The 23,335-nt window shown below is 41.2% G+C and overlaps 2 protein-coding genes across 7 annotated transcripts in view; both read right to left on the bottom strand.

Annotated features, from left to right (window-relative positions):
* Window positions 1–23,335, bottom strand: part of MTSS2 (MTSS I-BAR domain containing 2) — an 80,479-nt gene that overhangs the window by 6,226 nt on the left and 50,918 nt on the right. For 5 of the 6 annotated variants that reach the window (XM_058154942.1, XM_058154943.1, XM_058154947.1 and 2 more), the window contains 6 exons: window positions 21,359–21,466; window positions 5,483–5,580; window positions 4,209–4,335; window positions 3,316–3,435; window positions 1,252–1,428; window positions 229–397 (listed from right to left, as the gene is read on the bottom strand). In XM_058154942.1, coding sequence (XP_058010925.1) covers window positions 229–397; window positions 1,252–1,428; window positions 3,316–3,435; window positions 4,209–4,335; window positions 5,483–5,580; window positions 21,359–21,466 — 799 coding nt within the window. The remainder of the gene's footprint in view (window positions 1–228; window positions 398–1,251; window positions 1,429–3,315; window positions 3,436–4,208; window positions 4,336–5,482; window positions 5,581–21,358; window positions 21,467–23,335) is intronic. The other variant, XM_058154944.1, reaches the window with a different exon arrangement.
* Window positions 14,307–14,830, bottom strand: LOC131184040 (ATP synthase subunit epsilon, mitochondrial-like). The gene is given in 2 exon segments (XM_058154949.1): window positions 14,307–14,788; window positions 14,790–14,830. Coding segments are annotated over 2 exon segments (150 nt in total). The 3' UTR covers window positions 14,307–14,679.

Raw genomic sequence — 23,335 nt, 5'->3', positions numbered from 1 at the left:
GGTCCTGCCTGGCTGAGAGCAGCTGCTTCTGCCTCTCGGCCTTCCAGAAGACCCTTCAAAGAAGGATTCTGTTTCCAGGCTATGAGGGATCTGCCAGAGATGCCCAACCCCTGCCAGCACCTGAATCTTCTCCAGTGGCTTGGAAGCCCCTCAGCAGGCCTGGTCGCATCTCCTGCTTGACCCTCCCAGCCAGGCGCCTGCCTGCCCCCCTTGAAGCCAACCTCCTACCTTGAGAGGGAATGGTGTCCTCAGAGCAGGATGGGGTGGTGTTCTGGGTGCTATAGCCACTGGAGAACTGCAGGCTATCCCGGCTGCTCTTCTGGTGCTCCAGGCTCAGGCCATGGGTCAGCACCATGGCCAGGTCACTGGCTGCTGGAGACACCTCCTCCCCATGCTGCTGAGAAGGGGAAGCAAGCTCAGAGTCAGTGTTATGGCCTTCTTGGAGGGAGACGGGCAGTTCAGAAATGTGAAATAAAGAGAGAGCAGCGTCCCAAGTGCCCCCTCCCCCAGCTCCAAGCAGGGCTCCTGTGCTCAGGCGGACAGGCCTCCAAGGCCAGGGATGGAGGTGGGCTCCTCTCACTGCTGCCAGGGCAGTCCTGACTGGCTTCACCCTGAGCACCTGGCCTGAGCAGTGGGAAGGAGGGGCCTGCAATCAGCACGGCTTCTGAGGTGGGACACCCCCACACCCCCAACACTCTGCCCCAGTTCCTTGGCTACTTCTGCACTGACTCACAGCTTCAGGAATACCTGCCAGGGCCAGAGGCTGCTGCATTCACTGGCTGTTTAAGCTGCTCAGCCTGCAGAGCCTTCCTGGGGTCTTTTTTTCTGGGGACCAGGATTAAATGGGGGACCCCTTCGCTCGGCCTTGCCTGCAGAGAGCAACTCGCTTCAGCTCCAGCTTGTGAGGAAGGCAGAGGCCTCATCCTTGGAAAACCCCTTATGCAAACACTTTCAAAATTGGGCCCACTGAAGGGAAAGCAATGAGAACCCTACCTAGAGCCCCCCACATCTCCCCACCTTCTATTCTGTCTACTGGAAGCAGGCAATCTGTTTTATTCCAATTATTCAAACACTCATAAGTAAAATCAGCACCTGATCCTCCACGTGACCTCCCTCGAATCTGCCTGGATCTGGGATCGCGGGCTGGGCAGGGATGGCTCAGGGCTTAAGGCAGTGGCCCAAATAGCGCTCCAAATGAACCCCCAGACCAGCTGATGTGGCCCAAGGGCGCTTCCTGGGGCCCGGCCATACCTTGGCAGCAATGGAAGCAGGGGACAGGCGAGGCCGAGGACCATCCTCCAAGCCAAGCCCTGGATAAATCAGGGAGGCCGAGCCTGGTTCTGCCTCCCGGAGAAGCTCCACACGATCCTTTCTGCGCTGCAGAGCATTTGCCCCCAGCTGCTCATAGATGGGGAGCTTGGACCAATCCTGAAAAATACAAAGCTGGCATGACTGGCAATCCCAGCGCTGGGAAACCAAGCAAGGCAAGAGGGGAAGGTGACTGGGCGAGGAAGCGGGAGCAACTCTTGAGCCTTGGAGGGCCCATCTCCCTTGGCCTGTGAGATGCCATCAAAGCCCAATGAGGCCACACTGGCACCCAGAAGCTAAGTGCCAGGACCATCCTACTGCGCCAGGGCCCTGGGCATCCCCTCAGCCCTCCCAGATACTCTGCCCATTTCCACGAAGTAGAAAGCTCCAAAACAGTTCTGGATAAGCGGGGCTCTTGTGCGTGGCTTAATAAAGGCATTTGATTTAGTCTCCCTTTAATCCAGATCCTGACCAGGTTCCTCTGATGCATGGCAACCTTTTGCTAGTCTCCACCACGTTTCCCATTCCTTTCCTGAAGCCTCTGAATACTTAGGAAGGTGCCCTGCACTTCCCGGGTCTTTGCAAAAGGACCACAAAACGGGGAGGGGGCTGGAAGTCGAGCCCCATGAAGACCTGCCCGGGGATGAGCTTCCTCTGCCGAGAGTGGAAGGACTGAGGGCGGCCTCAGACGTGGCCCTGGAAGGCAGGACCAGATCCAGGGAGACAAACTGCCAAGAAAGAGCTGTGGGAGGAGTTTCTGAAGAGGAAGAGCTGTCAACCCATGGAATAGAGGCCACCTACAGAACCTTCTTTGTCCCATCATATCAACCCGTCCCACTTGGCCCAGCAGGAAGGATGCTGTGGATCCCATCTGCCAAAGGATTCCAACCGTGTGTGTGTGTGTGTGTGGTCCGGGAAGAGGGTCTTCTCGGTCACTGCCCCCACCCAGTGGGACATCCTCCCAAACTCTGCTGGCCTTCCGGACAGGAGAGAACACGTGGCTCTGCAGCCTGAAGCCCAGGGGAGGACGCAGCCGTGGGGCTGGTTAACACACTGAAAAGCCCTCCCCGCCTTTTATGAATTTTTTAACATTCCTTGCTTCTTTTATATACTGTTATTTTATATGCGGTTTTTATGCTTTTAATATTTTATTGTACACTACCCAGAGTGCCTCTGTGAGAGAGATGGGTGGTTCTTAAAAGTAATAAAACAATGAATAAGCCAACTGCTCCCTGGAGGTCTGCAGACTGGTGGGCCCAGCCCCCAAGGCCCCAGCACGGAGCAGAGTCTGCACCAAGCAGGATTAGGCCAGGTCACCCCCGGGATGCTATCCCTCACTGTGTCTGAGGCCAAGGGACACCCAGGAGACTTTGTGGCTGATCTGATCCTCAGAAAGTCATCCAGTGTCTGTCAAAGTCCTCCTGCCACCCTTATACCCCCTGCCGAGTTCCTGAGGTGGCAACTGAAGGAGGAGAATTGGTCCATTCCAGGGCAGGGCAGATCTAATCAAACTCCCAGTGGAGGGCAAGTGCCCGCTGGGTCCTTGTGCCGCGGGTGCTGAGCCTTGCAGGCCAGAGGGCAGGGACAGCATCCTCCCCATGGCAGGTACCTCTCCCCCCCCTCCCCCCCAGGAGGCTCTTTCCTGGCCCTTCTGCCTGGTTGCTCCACCAGAGATGGGCTGGATTCCAATCCCTTCACGGAGACACTGCTTCGGTCTCTTGGAAACCACGGAGGCCCCGGGGGTGGCTGGGCTCTCACTCTACCCACCAAGGGTAGCTGAGACCCCCCACCAGCTGAGGTCTGCAAGGCCCAGGGAGTCCAGGCTGACGGCTGGTCATGGAGCTCCCTAAGCTGCTCAGCCAACAGAAAGCAGAAAGCACCCAAACAAGCATGGGGGCAGGAGGCCGAGGCCATTGCATGCATCAACTCTTCACCAGGTGCAGGTGGGCCCCAAGATAAAACAGGGGAGGGAAAGTGTGTGTGTGTGTGGGAGGACTCAAGCTTCACCTTGTGGCCACTTGAATAGAATCCAGTAGCAGAGTCAGAACTAACCGAGGTTGGGGAGTTGCATTCACTAACAGATTGGCAAGTTTCAGAGGCTTCGGACGATGCAGAGCTGGAGGACTTCTGGCAGGCCCCAAGTCGCGTCAGCAGCAGCAAAACAAACAAGCAGAGAGGAAGAGAAGAAGCTGTTAGGGAAGGTCAGGAGGACGGTGGCGGAGGCAGCAACGGCAGCGGCAGCAGGGACAAGGCACAGGCAGAAATGAAAGCGGCAGGCAGCTGGGGGAGGAGGAGGAAGTCCAAACCTTCACCAGGCTATCATGAGGGGGAGGGAAACTACCCCCTTCCACCTGCAGTGACAGAGATCTCCTGAGAACTGGATTTTCCCTCCTCTTGACCTCCCCACAAACTGTGAGCAACCAGAGGGATCTTGAGACCCCTCTGAGGGCAGAAGCCCCAACCCCCAGGTCGATGTCCTCATGCCAGGGTCACCTTTAGAGAGCTGCTGGAGGAGTGCCAGCGTTAGCCTTTGAATTGGGCAAGGAAAGGCACGCGTGTCCTTTCCTTCCTCCAGTCCAAGAAGGGGCTCCTACTGGTAGCAGCTCCAAAGAGGCTTCCAAGTCCTCAGGGTCCCCCTGGCTTCCTCATGGCCCACCTCCTTCCTCAAAAAGGAACTGGCCCAATCCTTTCCCAAGGGACACAACGGAATCAACCCAGCACAAAGGGACAGCCCTCCATCTGCATTTCCAAGGAGGCTGGCCAGGGAAGGAGGGACATCACTCCCAGGAGAGGAGGAGGTCTCTAGGCTGCCACCAGCTTCTTTCAGGAGGCAGCACCTGTCTGCCCGCAAGCACCATAATTCTGTCCTGGACTTTTTTCTTTGTTCATCCTTAGCTCACCTGGCTGGTGATGTCCAAGGGCATCGGCGAAGGAGGCTTGGAAAACATGGCATCCTGCGAGATGAAGCCCGAGTCGTGTGATGAAACACTTGACAGGCGGGTGTTGGCATTTACCGGTTGTGCCACACTATGGGAGTAAAATGTGAAACCAGGTGAGGATGCTGTGCATCTAGGGAGCTACCAGAGCTTCCCCAGGAATTGAAGCAGGAGGACACTGGTTGCAGGTGTGAGAAGCAAGGTAAGCCAAACAGTCCTCTACGTGCCCTCCTCATGCTGCCACTGTTCCTCTGGGGGAGGGCAGCAAATACAAGCCGCCCTTATTTTATGTCAATTCAAGGACTGCAGAGTTGTTACAGAGTCCTTCTCCACCATGAAGAAGCCTTCAAGAAGCCAGCTCTTCCTCTTCAGCTGGGATCAATAAAGTAGGCTGAATCTTATGATCAGGGACTTATATGCTGCAGCTTACACAGATACGTATTTTAATTCTTTCCTCAGCTAAAGGCAGAAGCACTTTCAATGTCTATGAAGAATTCTGAGGTGAGATCAAGAGCAATATGTCTTAAAGATTGGAGCAGAACTTTTCCCAGCTACTTCCCGTTGACAGATGTTACTCCACCATCAAAGACAAAAGGCTCCACGCTTTGCTTGACCTGAAGGAGAGAACTGCCATGGCTCAAGTTCATTTGTTATGTCCGGTTCGAGGCCAACGCTGACCACAGCTGCCCAAGTCTGGCTCTCTTGGATTTTATTCCATGCCAACTCGGTTTGGGAAGTATCTGGTATGTCACAAGGACTCTGGCCATCGAGACACGGTTACAACTGGGGTATCATTGAACCTACTCTGAGGTCCTCATAAGGTCTGAGCCCATGAGGAGCCTGTTCCTGCTAAGCGCCACTTAACAGGGGGAGGGCCTTCTCTGTGGCGGCACCAGCCCTGTGGAACGAGCTTCCTCCGGGATTACGACAACTCCTCGACCTCCGGACCTTCAGACGTGAACTGAAGACTTTATTATTTCAGCGCGCTAGACTAGCCTAAGAATAAATTGTTTTAGCTAAATTTTAATGGGTTTTTAACCGGTTTTTACCGTTTTTAGTGATTTGGCTATGATAATATTTAGTTTTAATTGGGTTTTTAATGCTTATTTATTATATTGTCTTTTAATATGCCTGTGAACCGCCCTGAGTCATACAGAAGATGGTGCGGTATAAAAGTATGATTAATAAATAAATAAATAAATAAAACAAGAGATTCCCAGTAGCTGAGCCAAATATACCTGCACATGCTGGATTTGCGGGATCCTGAGCTGCTAGGGGAGGAGGGAGGGGTTTGGTAAGACCAGCTGTAATCGGAACCCTTCAGATCTTTGATCACCTGCAAGAAAAAGTCATTTTAGCCGGGTCGTTACAGCATTTCTGGCCCTAAGAGATTTTGCCCTCCGAACAGACCCCAGAGGCATTTGCAAACCGAGGAGAGACTCGCCGGCCTTTGGCCAATCTATGTTCACCCAGACCACAGCTAAGATGCTGCCGTGAAGAGCCACCAGCTGAGCTGCTTATACCATCAGGCCTTGCTTGAAGCAAAGGAGGAAGCATTAAAGGGATGGCTATTGGCCCAATTTTCTCTGGTGCTCCTTGGAGGCACCAGCATGGCACAACTCGTGGTGAACTGGGGGCCGGATAACAAAAACCGTTGGGCAAAATTTCCCTCAACCAACAACTGGCATATCACCCACAGATTCAATCTAACTTCCCAAACTATTCTAATCCTTTGTTGTCCAATATTGGGGCCCAGGCCCTGAAGCGAAGAGATGCCCCACTTGGAACTGCTCTGGGGCCACGAGGCCCGGACTGCCTGCATTGCTGCCAGTGTGGATGAGTTTCTGGAAGGGGTCTGGCCACCGCAAAGCAGAATGCCCACCCATACTCCAGCCATCTTCAACTACTCCAGAGGAAGTACACGTTCACATGTGATTATGTGAATCCATGGGATCACTGAGCCTTCCTGGATCCAGTTCCCCAGAAGGCAATCTTTTGAAATGGTATTTCCTGTCTTCACTTGCCTTTTGGGCTTGCCAATGGCTGAAACTATAAGATATAGAGCAATAACCCTCCATGCTCTTAGTTTCTTTGAACTGACTGAAATCCACTGAGGCAGGATTGTTATTCAGAATGGTGATACGGTAGTCCTCAATTTATGACCATTTATCAATGGTATTGTGACTTCTGAAAAAGTGACTTAGAAGCCATCCTTGTAGTTATGACCACCACCATCCCTGTGGCCACATGATTACAATTTCAGCCCTTGGCAACCAGCTCACCCTGACAACAATGGCAGCATCCTGCAGTCAAAATGTTTCAGGCATGCTTCTGAGAAGCGAAGTCAGCGAGGGTTGAATTTGCTTAACGACCGTGTGATTCACTTAACAATTGTGGTGAAACACTTAATAATCACAGTAAAAATGCATTTGATCGATTGAACTGGCAATTTTTACTTAAAATAATAGAAAGGATGCAATTTGGGGAATATTTTACACAAGCAATTAGAGCAATATATCAGAGACAAACAGCACAAATAATAGTTAATGGTAGTTTAACAGAAGCTTTTAGAATTGAAAAAGGGACAAGGCAGGGATGTCCTTTGTCCCCATTACTGTTTATTTTAACTTTAGAACTTTTACTGAATAAAATACGTGGATCAAACAAAATAAAGGGAATTAAAATTAGACACCAAGATTATAGATTAAGAGCATTTGCGGATGACTTGGTTGTTACTTTATCTCAATCAACACAATCGGTTATATACCTGATGGATATAATTAGTCAATATGGGAAGGTATCTGGATTTAAAGTAAATCAACAAAAGACAAAGATAATAACTAAAAATATGACTATATATCAAAAAGAAGAATTAGAAAGAGTAACCGGATTTGAAATAGTAAAAAAGGTTAAATATTTAGAAATATATATTTCAGCTTCAAATGTGAAATTATATAAAAATAATTATGAAGTGTTATGACAAAAAGTGCAGAAGGAAATGGAGAATTGGAAAAAACTACAGTTATCTTTATTGGGAAGAATAGCAGTAATAAAAATGAATGTTTTGCCTAGGTTTTTATTTCTGTTCCAAATGATACCAATACTTAAAAAAGATGCAAATTTGCAGGAATGGCAGAAAGGTATTAACAACTTTATCTGGATGGGTAAAAGACCGAGAATAAAGTTAAAAATAATATAGGATACACATGAAAGACGGGGTCTTAAAATGCCTAATCTAAGATTATATTATGAAGCAGCTGCCCTGTCATTAATCAGTGATTGGTTTAACCTAACAGAAGAAAGAACACTAAACATAGAAGGTTATGATTTGTTATATGGATGGCATGCTTATTTATTATATGATAAGAAAGTGGATAAGGTTTTTAAAAGCCATATACTTAGAAGTGCTTTGTTGCGGGTGTGGAAAAAGTATCAATATAATTATAAAATACTTATATGGGCAATCCCCAGACACGCGATAGAGAACATAAATATAGAACAAAAACAAGAGGTGGTTACCTACAAAGAGCTTCTTTTTATGAAAAAGGGTAAATTACAATTGAAACCTTTAAATATAATGAAAGAAGAAAGGATAATTCATACTTTGTTTCTGCAAGCTAGATGGAGGGAAGACCAGAAAATTGGTATCATGCAAAATGAGGAAAACTTGGTAAAACAAATTAGAGATCAAAGTCAATCACATATTAAAAGGTTATATAATGCGTTGATAGAAATAGACTCGGCAACGGAATTAGTTAAGGATTGTATGGTAAAATGGGCACAAAATATTCCATCAACCTATAATGATGGAAACGTGGGAAAAAATTTGGGTTAGGAATGTTAAATTTACACAAGCACAAAATTTAAGAGAAAATTTTTACAAAATGTTTTATAGATGGCATCTAGATCCTAAAAAACTGGCCTGTATGTATCCGAAATTGCAAGCTAAATGTTGGAGATGTGATTATGATGATGCTACTTATTATCATATATGGTGGACTTGTAAAAAAATCAAAGAATTTTGGATAAAAATTTGGTGGGTTATGCAAAATATTTTGAAAAAGAAGATAAAGTTTACTCTGCAGTTGTTTTTATTGGGTATAATTATGGACTGTACGGCAATAGAGACTAAATTGATCTTAAATTTAATATCAGCAGCTAGACTATTGGTGGCGCAATATTGGAAGAAGGAATATCTGCCTACCATTGAAGAGTGGATATTAAAAGTAGTGAATTTAGCGGAGATGGCAAAAATCTCAGTATATCTGAAAGACTATTCACAAGAAAGATATATACTGGGACTTCCGGTTGGCCCCACCTTTCTCACTGGGTGCCTAATTTAAGACACTCCGCACTGGATATCGTAAAAGCCGGTGAAAACAGCGAAGAACAGCTGTTCCCGGCTTCAATTTCTCCCTCTGGTTGAAAGAGAGAGAATAGAGCAGTGGGGAGAGTGGTAGGGGCTTTGTTTTTGGTATGCAAAGTCCCGAAGGGTGGAATCCCATTGAATCCTCCTTTAATCTCCAGTATTCAGTGCGCTCCTGCAAAAGCAGGAAAAGAGGAAGGTGTCCACCTCTGCTCAATTGATTTCTTTTTGTGGATTCCTACATGCAGACGGAAGAAGCACGAGTGAACAATTATTGGATTGCAAGTATTTTTGATTTCCTGACTTCCACCTTTTAAAAAGAGAAACTTTTTTTCCCCCTTGCTTTAACTGACTGTTTAAAATGGCGTTTGAGAGGAAGTGAAAGTACAGCGAAGTAAAGTGGAAAGGAGCAAGCTGCGTAACTAAGAAGCTAGGAAACACTATTTGTGGATTGTTAACGAATTGAGCTCTCTTATACTTAAAGGAAAAATCGCGTTTACTTGCTGAGAAAGTGAAACTGAATGGAGATTTTATCTTATTGTGCTGGACTGTGGACTGTTGGATTATATTAGTTTGTTTAAGTATTTCATAAGGGGATTCTCAGCAAGAACTTTGCCATGAAGGTTCTTTCAGAAGAATGGATTCGTGACTTTATACAGGATTATACAGAAAGAATGTATTTAATTATTCAAAAATATGAATTGATAAAAAATGGGGATGTTTTGGATGAGAGCTTGGAGGAAATTAACCAGTGTAATCAGTACTTGGAATATGGAATGGAGGCGCAAGCAAAAACGGATAAAAATGAAGATATGGTTATGAATAAACAAGATGATGTACAGAGGTTTTATCTAAAAAGTTTAGATGAAATGCCTGAATCTGTGTTACAAGAGGCTGCCTCCCGAACTGGAAACATTCACAGGATTAATGCTTTCCAAGAGTTTTCTTTCCGGATTGATGGAATATATGGCAGTAACTTGTGGATTGTTGGACATAAGGAACTATTAGAAAATATTGTGATTGACTTTTTAAAAGGAGTAATGAAGGAAAGACAGAGACTAATGCATAAAAAAAAATGGCAAAAGATAAAAGTATTATTCTAGAAAGAAGTTTTTTTTTGAAATATTAACAGACAAAAATATTAGCCTTCCTGACTTCCGGTGGCGCCACCTCTTCGCTGAGCTCCTAATTAAAGGGGCTCTGCACTGAACATCGTAAAAGCCAGGAAAAGCCGGCTTTAATCTCTTTCCCTGGATGAAAGGGAAAAGATAAGAGCTGCGGGGGTGTAGTGGTAGACCTCCCCAGGGGCTTTGTTTTTAATTAAGCAGAGCCCTGAGGGTCGACGGTCCCATAAATATTCCTGCCATAAGCTCCGACTTCAGTGCGTACCTGCAAAAGCAGGAAAAGAAGAAGGTGTCCATCTCTGCTATTTGTCTTATCTTTATGGATCTCTTTAAGCAGACGGAATGAGTGCGAGCGAACAATTACTGGATTGCAAGTATTTTTGATTTCTTGACTTCTACCCCTTTAAAAGGAGAAACTTTTTTTTTTCTTTGTTTCAACTGACTCTTTAAGATGGCGCCTGAAAGGGAGTGAAAGTGACGAATGGAATTCTAAACAGCCTGTGTAACTAAGAAGATAAGAAATGTTATGTGTGGATTCTAATGAAGTGAAGTGAGCTTTCTTATACTTAAAGGGGAAAAGAGAAGTTTTTAGACTTATATTTTGTGAATTTTAAAAACTGAAATGGCTACTAAACCACCTAAGACTGGGGGTAGAAGGGGTTCTGAACCAGCTTTAGAAGATTTGATTAAAGAGCAAGGGAAAGTGTTTGAAGAAAGGTTTAAGGAGATTATGGATAATAATGAGAAAATAAGAGAAGAAATAAAAGAAAATAATAAAAAAATAAGAGAAGATATTTTGATGGCTTTTCAAGGTTTGGCAAAAAGACTGGAGGTGGTGGAGGAGGAGGTGCAAGAAATTGCTCAGTCAAATCAGCAAATAGAAAATAGAATGGGAGGAATGCAAATCAAATTGGACAAAAATGAAGATCAAGTGGTGGTGATGCAGTATAGAATGATGGAAGGAGCTCTGAGAATTAGGGGCTTGAATGAGGAGAAAGGGGAAGATTTAAAAAAAATTTTATCAGAAGCTCTGGCTGAACTTATTGAACTTGATCCACAAGAGGTTGCTTATCAAATTGACAAAATTTATAGAGTTAATTCCTGGATTGCTAGGCAAAAGAAACTTCCTAGAGACATTGTGGTTTATTTTTTGAAAAGAACAGTGAGGAATCAAATTTTGCAAGTTGCTTTTCAGAAAAACTTGAAAATAGGAGAACAGGAGCTGAAGGTCTTGAAAGAGATTCCTCCCAAGATGTTAAGGGATAGAAAGGACTTTACATTTTTTACACAAGAACTTAAGAAATACCAGATTCAATTTAGATGGGAGGTCCCAGTTGGCTTGACAGTGTATTATCAAGGAAGAAGATATCGTATTGACACAGTGCTTAAGGCCAAAGATTTTCTTTCCACCGTGCTGAAACTTGAAGTAGAAATAATAGAAAAAAGAATTCAAGAGACTCAAATGGGTGTGGAAGCTGAGGTGATTCCAGTGATGATACCATCTGAGGAACAACCACAAGAACAAAGATTGACGAGGGGAGCCCTTAAGCGTAAAGAAAAGGAGCAACAAACTCAAAGTAAAGTTCAGGATTCTGCTACAGAAGCGGTGGGAGGAGCACGGCCGAAGATACGGGAGGACGATCTTCAGCTGATCGCTCAAAAGCTTCAGCAGGCCACTAATGGCAAATAAAATCTTGACTTGGAATGTCAATGGTTTGAATTCAGCTCAGAAGAGAAGAAAAATATTTCATTATTTGAAACAATTTAAAAATGATGTGATTTGCTTACAAGAAACGCATATTAAATTATCAGATCAAAAGTACTTAATAAACTCAAAGTTAGGTAAACATTTTGTTGCTTCAGCTTTGGAGAAAAAACATGGCATAGTGGTTTATTTGAGAAAAGATATACCAGCCAAGTTAATAGAGGCAGACATTCACGGAAGATATATTGCTATTGAACTTAAATAACTATGAGGTTTTATGGCAAAAAGTTCAGAAGGAGTTGATTGTTTGGAAAAAATTGCAATTATCTTTGCTGGGGAGAATTGCTGCTATTAAAATGAATGTTTTACCTAGATTTTTATTCCTCTTTCAGATGATACCAATAATTAAGAAAGATAAGAATCTTGAGGAATGGCAGAAGGGAATTAATAAATTTATATGGGAAGGTAAAAAAGCTAGGATTAAAATGAAAATAATTCAAGACTCTCGGGAAAGGGGAGGTTTAAAAATGCCCAATTTTAAATTATACTATGAAGCAGCTGCTCTCTCTGCAATAAGTGATTGGTTTAATTTAACAGAGGAAAGAATTTTGAATATAGAAGGTTATGATTTGCTATATGGATGGCATGCATATCTAATTTATGACAAAAAAGTGGATAAGGCCTTTAAAAATCATGTGCTAAGAACTGCTCTTTTGTGTGTTTGGAAAAAATACTCTTATAAACTAAATTATAAGGTTCCTATATGGGCAATAGAGAACATAAATATAGAACAGAATCAGGAAATGATTACATATAAAGATACTGAAAGAGGTAATTTGCAATTAAAATCTCTGCACGTATTAAAAGAGGAAGGGAAAAATTATACTTGGTTTCAATATGAGCAACTACGTGCTAGATGGAAGGAAGATCAGAAAATTGGTATAGAGCAGAACGAGGGAAATTTGGTAAAGCAAATTAGAAATCAGTCTCAGGAGCATATAAAGAGATTGTATAATGTGTTACTTGAAATAGATTCTGAAAGGGACTTGGTAAAGGACTGTATGATAAAGTGGGCACAAAATTTTCAGGAGCCAATATTATTGGAAACTTGGGAAAAAATTTGGGTTAGAAATGTTAAATTCACGCAGGCACAGAATCTGAGGGAAAATTTTTATAAAATGTTTTATAGATGGCATTTAGATCCTAAAAAATTATTGTGTATGTATCCAGATATGCAAGCAAAATGTTGGAGATGTAATTGTGATGACGCTACATATTTTCACATTTGGTGGACTTGTAAGGACATAAAGGCCTTTTGGATAAAAATTTGGTGGATTTTACAAAATGTTTTGAAAAAGAAGATAAAGTTCCTGCCGCAATTTTTTTTGTTGGGAATTATTACGGATTGTACAGTAATTGAGACTAAATTGATTTTAAACCTAATAACAGCAGCAAGATTACTAATAGGACAATACTGGAAGAAAAAAGAAGTACCTACAATAGAAGAATGGATATTGAAGGTTGCCAATTTGGCTGAGATGGCGAAGATCTCAGCCTTTTTGAAAGACAATACGCAAGAAAGATACTTAAAGGAATGGAAAAAATGGATTGATTATATTCAACGTAGATATCAGACTAAGAGTTATCAGACTGTTTTTGAATGATTATGATGTATTATTCTTGATTGTTTTTGGGGGAAGTTAGGAATTGATGATTGTAGGGGTATAATTAGGTTGGGATGAAAATTTTTTAGCATATGTTTGTTTTATTTTTAACTATACCTTGTGTTTGTTCTGGTAAGTCAGGGGAAGGGGTTTGTGAAGGGAGAGAAGGGGGGAAAGGGGGGAAAAATTTTTGTAAAACTTTTTGGTGCTTCCTGAAAGATTAGCTTCCTGAAAGATTAAAGATCTGGAAGAAATGGGTTGATTATATGTTTCACATCTATCATAAAAGACTAAATATTTGGATTTATATTGGATTTTGACGAGGAAGGACTAAAGTTGAATAGATACTGTAATTTCTTGTATTGAAATTATATAATGTGTTGTACTGAATTGCAAATAGAATATTTTCGAAAAGTCTTACGTAAGAAAGATTTTGGGGGGAAATTATATGGTTGTAGAAACTATAAGGGAGATATTCTCTGAATTGGATTGGATTTTTATGTATTAGCTGGTTTTAAATACTTTAGGATTTATTTGTTTTATTGATTTATATATTTTATTATTGTTAATTGTTAATATTTTTTTTTGAAGGATTTTGGTTATGTAAGGAGGAAGTCAGAGTTAGAGAGGGAAAATTGGTATAATAGTTTTGGGGAAAAAAAATTTTTTAGCATATGTTTATTTTATTTTTAACTATACCTTGTGTTTGTTCTGGTAAGTCAGGGGGGAAGGGGGTTTGTGAAGGGAGAGGGGAGGGGGGTTGGGGGAAAGGGGAAAAAATTTTTGTAAAACTTTTTGAATTAAAAAAAAAAAGAAAGATATATACTGGAATGGAGAAGATGGATTGATTATATTCAAAACAAATATCAGACCAAGGAGTACCAAATAGCTTATGAATGAATAGAAAGTAAAAATTGTATTTGTATATTTTTCTTTATGTAAAAGGGGAGTTAAGGCTCTAGGGGAGGGATGGGAGTTTATGGATAGTTAGCGTATTCTAGCTTATGATTGTTAGATGTTATACCCTGTATTTTGCTCTGGGAAAATACCCACCGGGGTGGGTGGGTGGGGGGATTGGGGGGAGGTGGGAGGTGGTGGGGGGAGGGAGGGGGACGGGAGGCATTTGTGGAAATTTTCTGTAAAACTTTTTAATAAAAAAAAATAATCATAGTAAAATTGTCTGTGAGGTCATGTGATAACTCGCTTAATGTCCCCATTGCTGAGCAAGTGAAATTCTGGTCCCATTTGTGGTCATGAGTCAAGCGCTAGGAGTGAATAAATAATTGTAATAAAAATGGTTTGGCCAAAAGGAGAGAGGGACTGCCGATTAAATCTGCAAGATTTATAGGTGATACTTCTAGATAAGATAGATTTAAAAATTCAAAATAAGTTCATAAATACCGATAACTGTGGGGGCTGGTTAAGGACAAAGGGAAAGTGAATTGTATCTTTTTTTTTTTTGGTATTAAGTTTCATTTATTGGCATGGTTCATTTACGTGGCGATTTCATAAAATGGGAAGCGGCTGTCCCTACCAATGAGTTGTCATTTTTCCTTTTAGAGAAAGGGGTTCTGTGTTATTCCTTTTTGGGGTTAATAATTTTTACATGGCTTCCAGCTGCTTTCTCTGCCGCTGGTTTAAACTGAGGTTTCAGGGCTGCTCTTACTGCTTTTGGACAGATCTGAGTAGCGGGTTTAGCTGAGCCCAGCTTGCCTCCAGTAAGACATGGTGATGGGCTGCTTGCTCGAGGTCAATTGTATCTTATCTAGCGAAAATCTCAGATCCAGCTTAATGTTAGAAAAGAAAGACCCTGGCCCACAATTAGCCAAAAGAATACTTTACTAAAGCCAAAATGGTTACAGAAGAAGAAAAGCTGGATCTGGGCTTTTATCAGTCAATGTTCAGCCAGGTGTCTGGAAAATGGTGCCCATCTTCCTGCGCCAGCTCTGCATTCTTCTGGAGTGACCTTGAGATGGCAGGTGCTTCCCTCTGGGCTTCATTTCGATTCCTCTGAGCCCCCTCCCTGCCTCTCTTTCCCCCCCTGCTCCCTCCTCCAGTTACTGATGTCAGGCTGTCAGCTTAGCAGAATGGCAGCCATGACAAGTTCTTTTTTATTAAAGGAAAAAAAGGAACAAAATGACCAGATAAAGCTGGCTTTGTAACAGTATTTGTGAAAAAGAGCTCAGAGCTTTCTGAATATGAATCAGCAGCATAAGTGCCCTAAAAAGGTAAGGACCATGTAAGGTTGCCTCCACAGAAAGCTACTACTGAATGGATGTCGTTGTCGTCATAAGTGAGAAGAAAGAGCTGTTCCAGACTTTTGTGGCCTGCCTGGTCAAGCTTCACTTAATGCGCCCAGGTTCCCCTTTAAGGAAGCCAGAAAAGCAACCAGAAAAGCAATCAGAGAAAGCTGCAACCGACTTCTGTACTTCTTATGAGAACTTAGAAAGTCCTGAGAAAAGAAAAGACTGTGTTTCTCAGTGGTTAAGAAGATTTAAAGTGAATATTAAGTTGGAAATAAATAAATAAATAAATAATTTTATAGAAGATGGCAGCCAAACAATTAAAGTCTACTGTAACAAAGGGCTCTGGAATTTCATCAGCTGGTGCCTCTCCAGCTCATACAGCAGAGACTAGAACATTGAATTTAGAGGCGTTACAAGAGAACTTAAAAGACTTTATACAAGAAAAATTTAAAGTAATAACTGATGAGATGTCTGAAATGAAAGAGCAGATATTAGAAATTCAAGTGGGAAATAAAGAAGTTAAAGAAGGATTTGTAATTGCAGTACAAAGTTTGGCAACAAATGTGATTTTATTAGAAGAGGAAGTTGAAGAAATCAAGCAACTTAACTCAAAATTAGAAAATAAAATGGATGAATTTCAAAGTAAAATGGAAAAAACAGATGATGAAATAGTTTTGATACAATATAGAAATATGGAATTTGCTTTAAGAATCCGTGGCTTGAAAGAGAATAAAGAAGAGAATTTAAGGGAATTTTTTTCTGAAGTATTTGCTGAGATATTAGCAGTTCGTCCAGCAGATGTGGCTTATCAAATTGATAAAATATATCATGTGAATTCTTGGATATCAAGGCAAAAAAAGTTGCCAAGGGATGTTGTTATTTATTTTACAAATAGAACAGTGAGAAATCAGATTCTGCAAGCCTCATATAAGGGGGAGAAGATACAGGTTGCTGGTCAAGATATTTTAATATTAAAGGAAATTCCACCAAAAATGTTAAGGGCTAGGAAGGAATTTGCCTTCCTGGTGAATGAACTTAAAAAACATCAGATTGAATATAGATGGGATATTCCAACTGATATAATAGTATATTATGCAGGGAAAGTACATCGTCTCAATACAGTTGGAAAAGCAAGAGAATTTTATGTTGAGGCATTAAAAGTTGGAAGTCTTCCCCCATTGGAAGCTAGAAGAAGGGAGGCTGAAGTGAAGGAAAGAGAAGTGAAGCAGGTACAAGAACAGATTGTGATGGAAGAAGATTTATTACAAGTGTTGGAAATACCTACGACGGGTTCAGATTCAAAGGAACAAAGGCTGACAAGAACTGCTGCTAAACGCAAGGAACAAGAGATGAAGGCACAACAACAACTGGCAACTACTACAACGGAAACAGTGGGAGGAGCAAGGCCTAAAGCAAAATGTGATCTCCAGCTAGTGTTCCAAAAGTTTCCTTTGGCCGATAATGGCAATTAAACTATTATCTTGGAATGTTAATGGTTTGAATTCACCACAGAAGAGAAGGAAAGTATTTCATTATTTGAAACAATTTAAAAATGACATTACCTGTTTACAAGAAACACATATTAGATCTTTAGACCAGAAATATTTGATAAACTCAAAACTGGGAGTACATTTTGTCAACAACAAGAAAATTTTTTCAAGTTTTTACATAAAAGAATATTATTTTGTGATTATAAATCATATATATTAATGGGTGATTGGAATGGTGTGTTGGATACTCAAAAAGACAAAAAAAGTTTAAGGAAGATTTCAAGCCGGGCGAAATTACTAAAGGCTTTTTTTGAAATGATGGAGGACTTGGAATTAAGAGATATTTGGAGAGAACATAATACAGAAGAGAGGGATTTTACCTTCTTTTCTGACAGGCATCAATCATTTTCAAGGATTGATTTTATTTTGATTTCTAATGATTTGTATTCTAGAGTGAAGAAGACTAAGATTTGTTCAAGAACTCTATCTGATCATAGTCCGGTTTGGATTGAATTTGATCGGGAAAAGGAGGCTAGGAGATCATGGAGGCTGAATGAGAATTTGTTTAAATATGAACAAAATGTAAATGAATGTAAAAAGCAAATGAAAGAATTTTTTTATTATGAATATGAAAAAAGAGACATCTATAGAGATGATTTGGGACGCTAGCAAGGCTTATATGAGAGGAAATCTTATACAAATGAATATTAAATACAAAAATAAATTACAGAAAAAGAAAAAGGAATTGGAAGAGGAAATTAAAAAGAAAGAACAGTTATTGATAAATAGCCCAGTAAATAGTAAAATAAAAGAATCAATAAATATATTAAGAGGTCAGTTTAACATGTTGATGGCAGATCAAGTAGCAATTAATTTACAATATGTAAAACATAATACGTTTAATAATGCCAATAAGCCAGGAAGATGGCTTGCCTATTTAATAAGGAAAAAACAGAAATCACGAACGATTGATAAAATAGAATATAGGGGTAAGGAAGTTTATCAAAAGAACTTGATTAAAAAAAGCATTTTTAGAGTATTATAGTAAGTTATATACTAGGGATATGATTGATGATACAGAGATAGAAAGATATTTACAACAACAAAATATTTGTGAGCTTACAGAAAATCAAAGAGAAGAACTGAATCAAACGTGCCTACCGTTCCTGTCCTATTGTTTTTCTTTTCTTCTTTCTATATATATGCTTATACCTCCTTATATTTACTAATATATGTTTATATACAATATAATCTTTTGTATGATTCCTACATATATTGTAGGAATAAATAAATAAATAAATAAATTACTTCAGAGGAAATTTTGTTAGCAATTAAGCAACTTAAAATCGGTAAAGCACCAGGTACAGATGGTTTAACAGCTGTTTATTATAAAAATTTACAAAATGAGATGGTTGAACCACTTAAAGAGTTATTTAATAAAATTCAAATGGGAGGGGATGTTCCCCCTTCATGGAGGACAGCCTTTATTTCGTTAATACCGAAGGAAGATCGAGATGGTATTAAAGCAGAGAATTATAGGCCTATATCACTTTTAAATACTGATTACAAGATATTTGCCAAGATACTTGCTAATAGATTAATGCCAGTGATGAATCAAATAATTCATAATGATCAGTCAGGATTTATTAAGGGTAGGCAGATGAGATATAATGTGAGGCAAATTGTAAATTTACTTGAATATTTGGAACGAAACAACCAAGTCTCAGCGGCATTCTTTTTTTGGATGCTGAAAAAGCCTTTGACAGATTGGATTGGCAGTTTTTGTTTAAAGTAATAGAAAAAATGCAATTTGGGGATTATTTTATCCATGCAATTAAAGCAATATATCAGAAGCAAACAGCACAAATAATAGTAAATGGTGGGTTAACAGAAACTTTTAAAATTGGGAAAGGGACGAGACAGGGATGTCCCTTGTCCCCATTACTTTTTATTTTAACTTTAGAAATTCTTCTGAATAAAATACGTGGTTCCGATCGAATAAAGGGAATTAGAGTTAAACATCAAGATTATAGATTAAGAGCTTTTGCAGATGACTTGGTTGTTACTGTATCCCAACCAATATACTCAGCTACTGGTTTAAAAGATATAATTGGTCAGTATGGCAAAGTATCTGGATTTAAGGTGAATCAGCAAAAGACAAAGATGATAACTAAAAATATGAATATACAACAAAAAGAAGAGTTAGAAAGAACTACAGGTTTTGAAATCGTTAAAAAGGTTAAATATTTAGGAATATATATTACAGCTTCAAATGTCAAATTATATAAAATAATTATGAGGTATTGTGGCAGAAGGTATGGAAAGAAATGGAGAATTGGAAGAAGTTACAACTATCCTTGCTGGGAAGAATAGCGGCTATAAAAATGAATGTTTTGCCCAGGTTTCTATTTTTGTTTCAAATGATACCGGTACTTAAGAATGATATCAAATTACAGGAATGGCAAAAGGAGGTTAATAACTTTGTATGGATGGGCAAAAAACCAAGAATAAAATTAAAAATAATGCAGGATACAAGGGAAAGGGGGGGTCTTAAAATGCCTAATTTAAAATTGTATTATGAAGCAGTTGTCTTATCATTAATTACTGATTGGATTAATTTAACTGAGGAAAGAGTTTTGAATATAGAAGGTTATGGTTTGTTATATGGGTGGCATGCCTATTTATTATATGATAAGAAAGTAGATAACATATTTAAAAATAATATAATTAGAAATGCATTATTGAGGGTCTGGAGGAAATATCAATATAAATTAGATGGAAAGATTCCAATATGGGCAATCCCGAGACACATGATAGAAAATATAAATATATATCAAAAGATGTAGTTATCTATAAAGAACTTCTTTGTATGGAAAAGGGGGAATTACAATTAAAATCCAGAGAAAAGATGGGGGAAGAAGGGAAAAATTATACATGGTTCCAATATGGACAATTACAAGCTAGATGGAAATTAGATCAAAAAATAGGTGTTAAGCAAACTGAGGATAATTTGTTAAAACAAATGAGAGATCAAGGCCAACAGCATATTAAGAGGTTGTATAATGTACTAGTAGAAATAGACTCAGAGACTGAATTGGTTAAGGATTGTATGATTAAGTGGGCACAAAATTTTCAGCAACCAATAATGTTGGAAACTTGGGAAAGAATTTGGGTGAGGAATGTTAAATTTACACAAGCGCAAAATATGAGAGAAAATTTTATAAGATGTTTTATAGATGGCATTTAGACCCCAAAAAGTTGTCATGTATGTATCCTAATGTACAGGCTAAATGTTGGAGATGATTGTGAAGATGCCACTTATTACCATATATGGTGGACTTGTAAAAAGTTAAAGCATTTTGGATTAAAGTATGGTGGATCATGCAGAATATTTTGAAAAGAAGATTAAGTTTACTCCGCAGTTCTTTCTACTAGGAATAATTATGGATTGTACAGCTATAGAGACTAAATTGATTTTGAACTTAATAACAGCCATAAGACTTTTGATTGCTCAATATTGGAAGAAAGAAGAATTACCTACAATTGAAGAATGGACACTCAAAGTATCAAATCTGGCAGAAATGGCAAAATTTCTGCTTACTTGAAAGACTATACACAAGAAAAATATATTTTAGAATGGAAAATGTGGATTGATTATATTCAAAATAAGTATCAGATAAAAAAATATCGAATAGCATATGAGTAAATTTAGGAAATATTTTGTATTAGATATATTTCTGAAGGAGAGGGGAATTGAGAGTGTGATTATGTGTGGAGTGACTAGAGATTATAATTTAGGATTTATTTTAGATTATGATTGTTAGTTTTGATACCCTGCTTGTTGTTGTGGGAAGTGGGGGGGGGGAAGGGGGAGGGGAGTTGGGGGGTGTTGAGGGTAGAGGATGGAGTGATGGTTAATGTACAGGGATTATTGAAGATGTATAAATATAATTAATGTAGGGTCGGGTCTGCCCAGTTACCATTTTAGAATGGTGGGGAGGGAGAAAAGAGGAGAGAGTAGGAGGTAGGAAAGAGGAGAAGAGGGAGAAAGAGGGGTAGAACAGGGAGAAGGAAGGTGTAGGGTGGAGGGAGGAGAGGATGTAGATAAGAGAAGGAGAGGAAGGTCTGGAAAGTAAAAGAAGGTAGAAGAGGAAAGAGTGTTAAAAAGGGGGGTGGTGACTGGGCAAGCCCGACTAATTGTATATAACTGTACATTGGATGAGCTGTTTGATATGATTGTAAAAATAAAACTTTTTTATGGGAAAAAAAAAAGAAAGTCCTGAGAAAAGGCAGGAGGGGAGAGGAGACCCCCGGCCGCATTTTAAGTCTTTGAAGTGGACTTTATCCTGTTCTCTAAGTGCAGAGCATGGTATCCATGGGGTTTTAAGCCCCAGATTCTGATGAAAAGCAGTTGAATTGGAGCAGGGAGGTGGGCCCCACTTGGATGCTGCAAATCCCTGCGCTGAGAGGGAGGGGCTGGCTCAGGGGAATATGGACCATGACTTTTGTGCTTCTCTACCTGCTCACTGGCTGTTGGCAGTTTATGTGGATCTGCTGTCAGCATCACTAGGTCATCAATGATGCCCTGAAGGTGGGTGATCTCTCCCAGCATGGTGATCTCTCCGTTCTGCAAAAGGGTAAAGGAAAGGATGAGCCTTGGCCGTGTGGACAAAAGAACCCTGAATCAGGAGAGAACCAGCTTCCCCCCCACACACACACAAACACACTAGAGTTTGCTCTTTACCTGGGGAAGACCAGGAGGAAGGGTCAAGGTGAGCCCCACTTTCTAGGCCAGGAAAGGTCACAGTCCCTGAGGCCATATCACCCAGTGTGCCTACTTCAGCTTCAGAACCCATAGAGAGGTGGGCAAAAGGGAGCCTCTTTTTGGCAGGTGTTACTGAGGTCAAGGATGTTTCCCTTCGGCCCTCTCATCTGATCTGGAGACTTCCCAGCTTCTTCTCCAATCCTGTTTGCTCTTTATCTCCACTGAGCATCCAAGTTCTGCTACTACATTTCAGCTGGTCCTCCACAGGCCGTGCAAGGCTACGGACTGTGCAGAAGCCACAAAATCACAAAGGTTTTGCGTAATTTCAGAAATCAGAAATGTAACTCAGGTTAATCCATGTGAAACCTGCTGGGATTATAGTTACATTACTGAAATTAAATAAAATAATAAAATAAAATTCCAGGCAAGCTTTCTTCCCTTTCGCTAAAGAAAAAATTTAAAAAATTCAGAATTAGGAACAGTAAACAAAAACAGCAATTTGGGAGTTTGCTTATGCAATCTTATGGAGAACCAGAAACACCTTAAATGTTTGTGCTCACATTCAAACCTTCAAAAAAGCTTAATGAAAAATGGGGTTGGCACCAGGGATGGTATTCACTTATCTTCGCTACCGGTTTGCAAATGTGAGCACAGGACTTTCTGCGCATGCGCAGTGTAAAAAATGGGACGTGATGACATCATGGCGGGTGGGCAGAGCCTCCCGCAGCCACCGCTACTGGTTCACCCAAATTGGATAGAATCGGCTAAATACCACCACTGGTTGGCACCAAATGTGGCAACAGATTCCAATATTGTTCCCATAAGTAAATTGCCAAGCACCAAAGCCAGAGACGCTCCTCTCTCGTCTGCTTGGAGCAAGCGAAGCATCAGCTGGGAGAAGAGCCACAAGCCAGATTCTCTACGTTTTTAGCATCCTTCCTTGGTTGCATCCTGGATTTCCTTCCTCCTGAAATACCTCTGTTCCTCTCTGGGACAGGGAGGGTCAGCCCAATCCTGTGACTTGCTAACCCCAAAGCCTTGTGGCCGGAGACCCAACCCGCAGGGGCCTTCAGACATCTCCCTGGGATGACTTCTAAGGAGACTGGATGCTGCTATGAAGGAGGAGGGCTCTACCAAAGACTTGGTCTTATCTCTGGAGGGAGGGACAAGGGGAGGGGGGAGGAGCTGGTCTCTGATGCGATGCAAGAACAACAATGGGAAGGATGCCGGTCTTGGGTCCCCTTGACTGGCAGTCTGGCTGGACTCTGAGAGAAAGGAAACACTGGGTTGACCAGCAGCACCTTGTAGGAGGTCAGAGGATGATGGGGAAAGGATAGAGATCCGGAGCTATATCAGCAGGGCCCCGAGGCTACAGAGACATGCCGGTTGGTTTTTAATCTGGACCTCGGTGGGGGGGACTGCTGCTACCACTACACCCCGACACAGTGCCTCCCTCAGTGCCCCAAAGCGCATCTGAACTCCACTGAGTAGGGGGTCTACCTAAGGCCTCCTAAAACTTGTCCTGGCCCATTCCTGAGTTTCCATGTGGAGAATGGAACGGCAGAGGAACACAAGGATCTGGGTTGCCCACACCTATCCCCACTCACTCTGCAACCCCCTCCCCTTTGTGGGCACAGCCTGCTCAGTTGGCTGCCACCAGCCACCCTTTTGCCCTGGAAACCCCTCTTGGGAAAAAGGGCAAGGAAGCTGGCACGTCTTTTCTGACCGCCT

Source organism: Ahaetulla prasina, chromosome 12 (genome assembly GCF_028640845.1).
Source record: "Ahaetulla prasina isolate Xishuangbanna chromosome 12, ASM2864084v1, whole genome shotgun sequence".
Lineage (NCBI taxonomy): Eukaryota > Metazoa > Chordata > Lepidosauria > Squamata > Colubridae > Ahaetulla > Ahaetulla prasina.
This window is presented reverse-complemented; position numbering and strand designations above follow the sequence as displayed.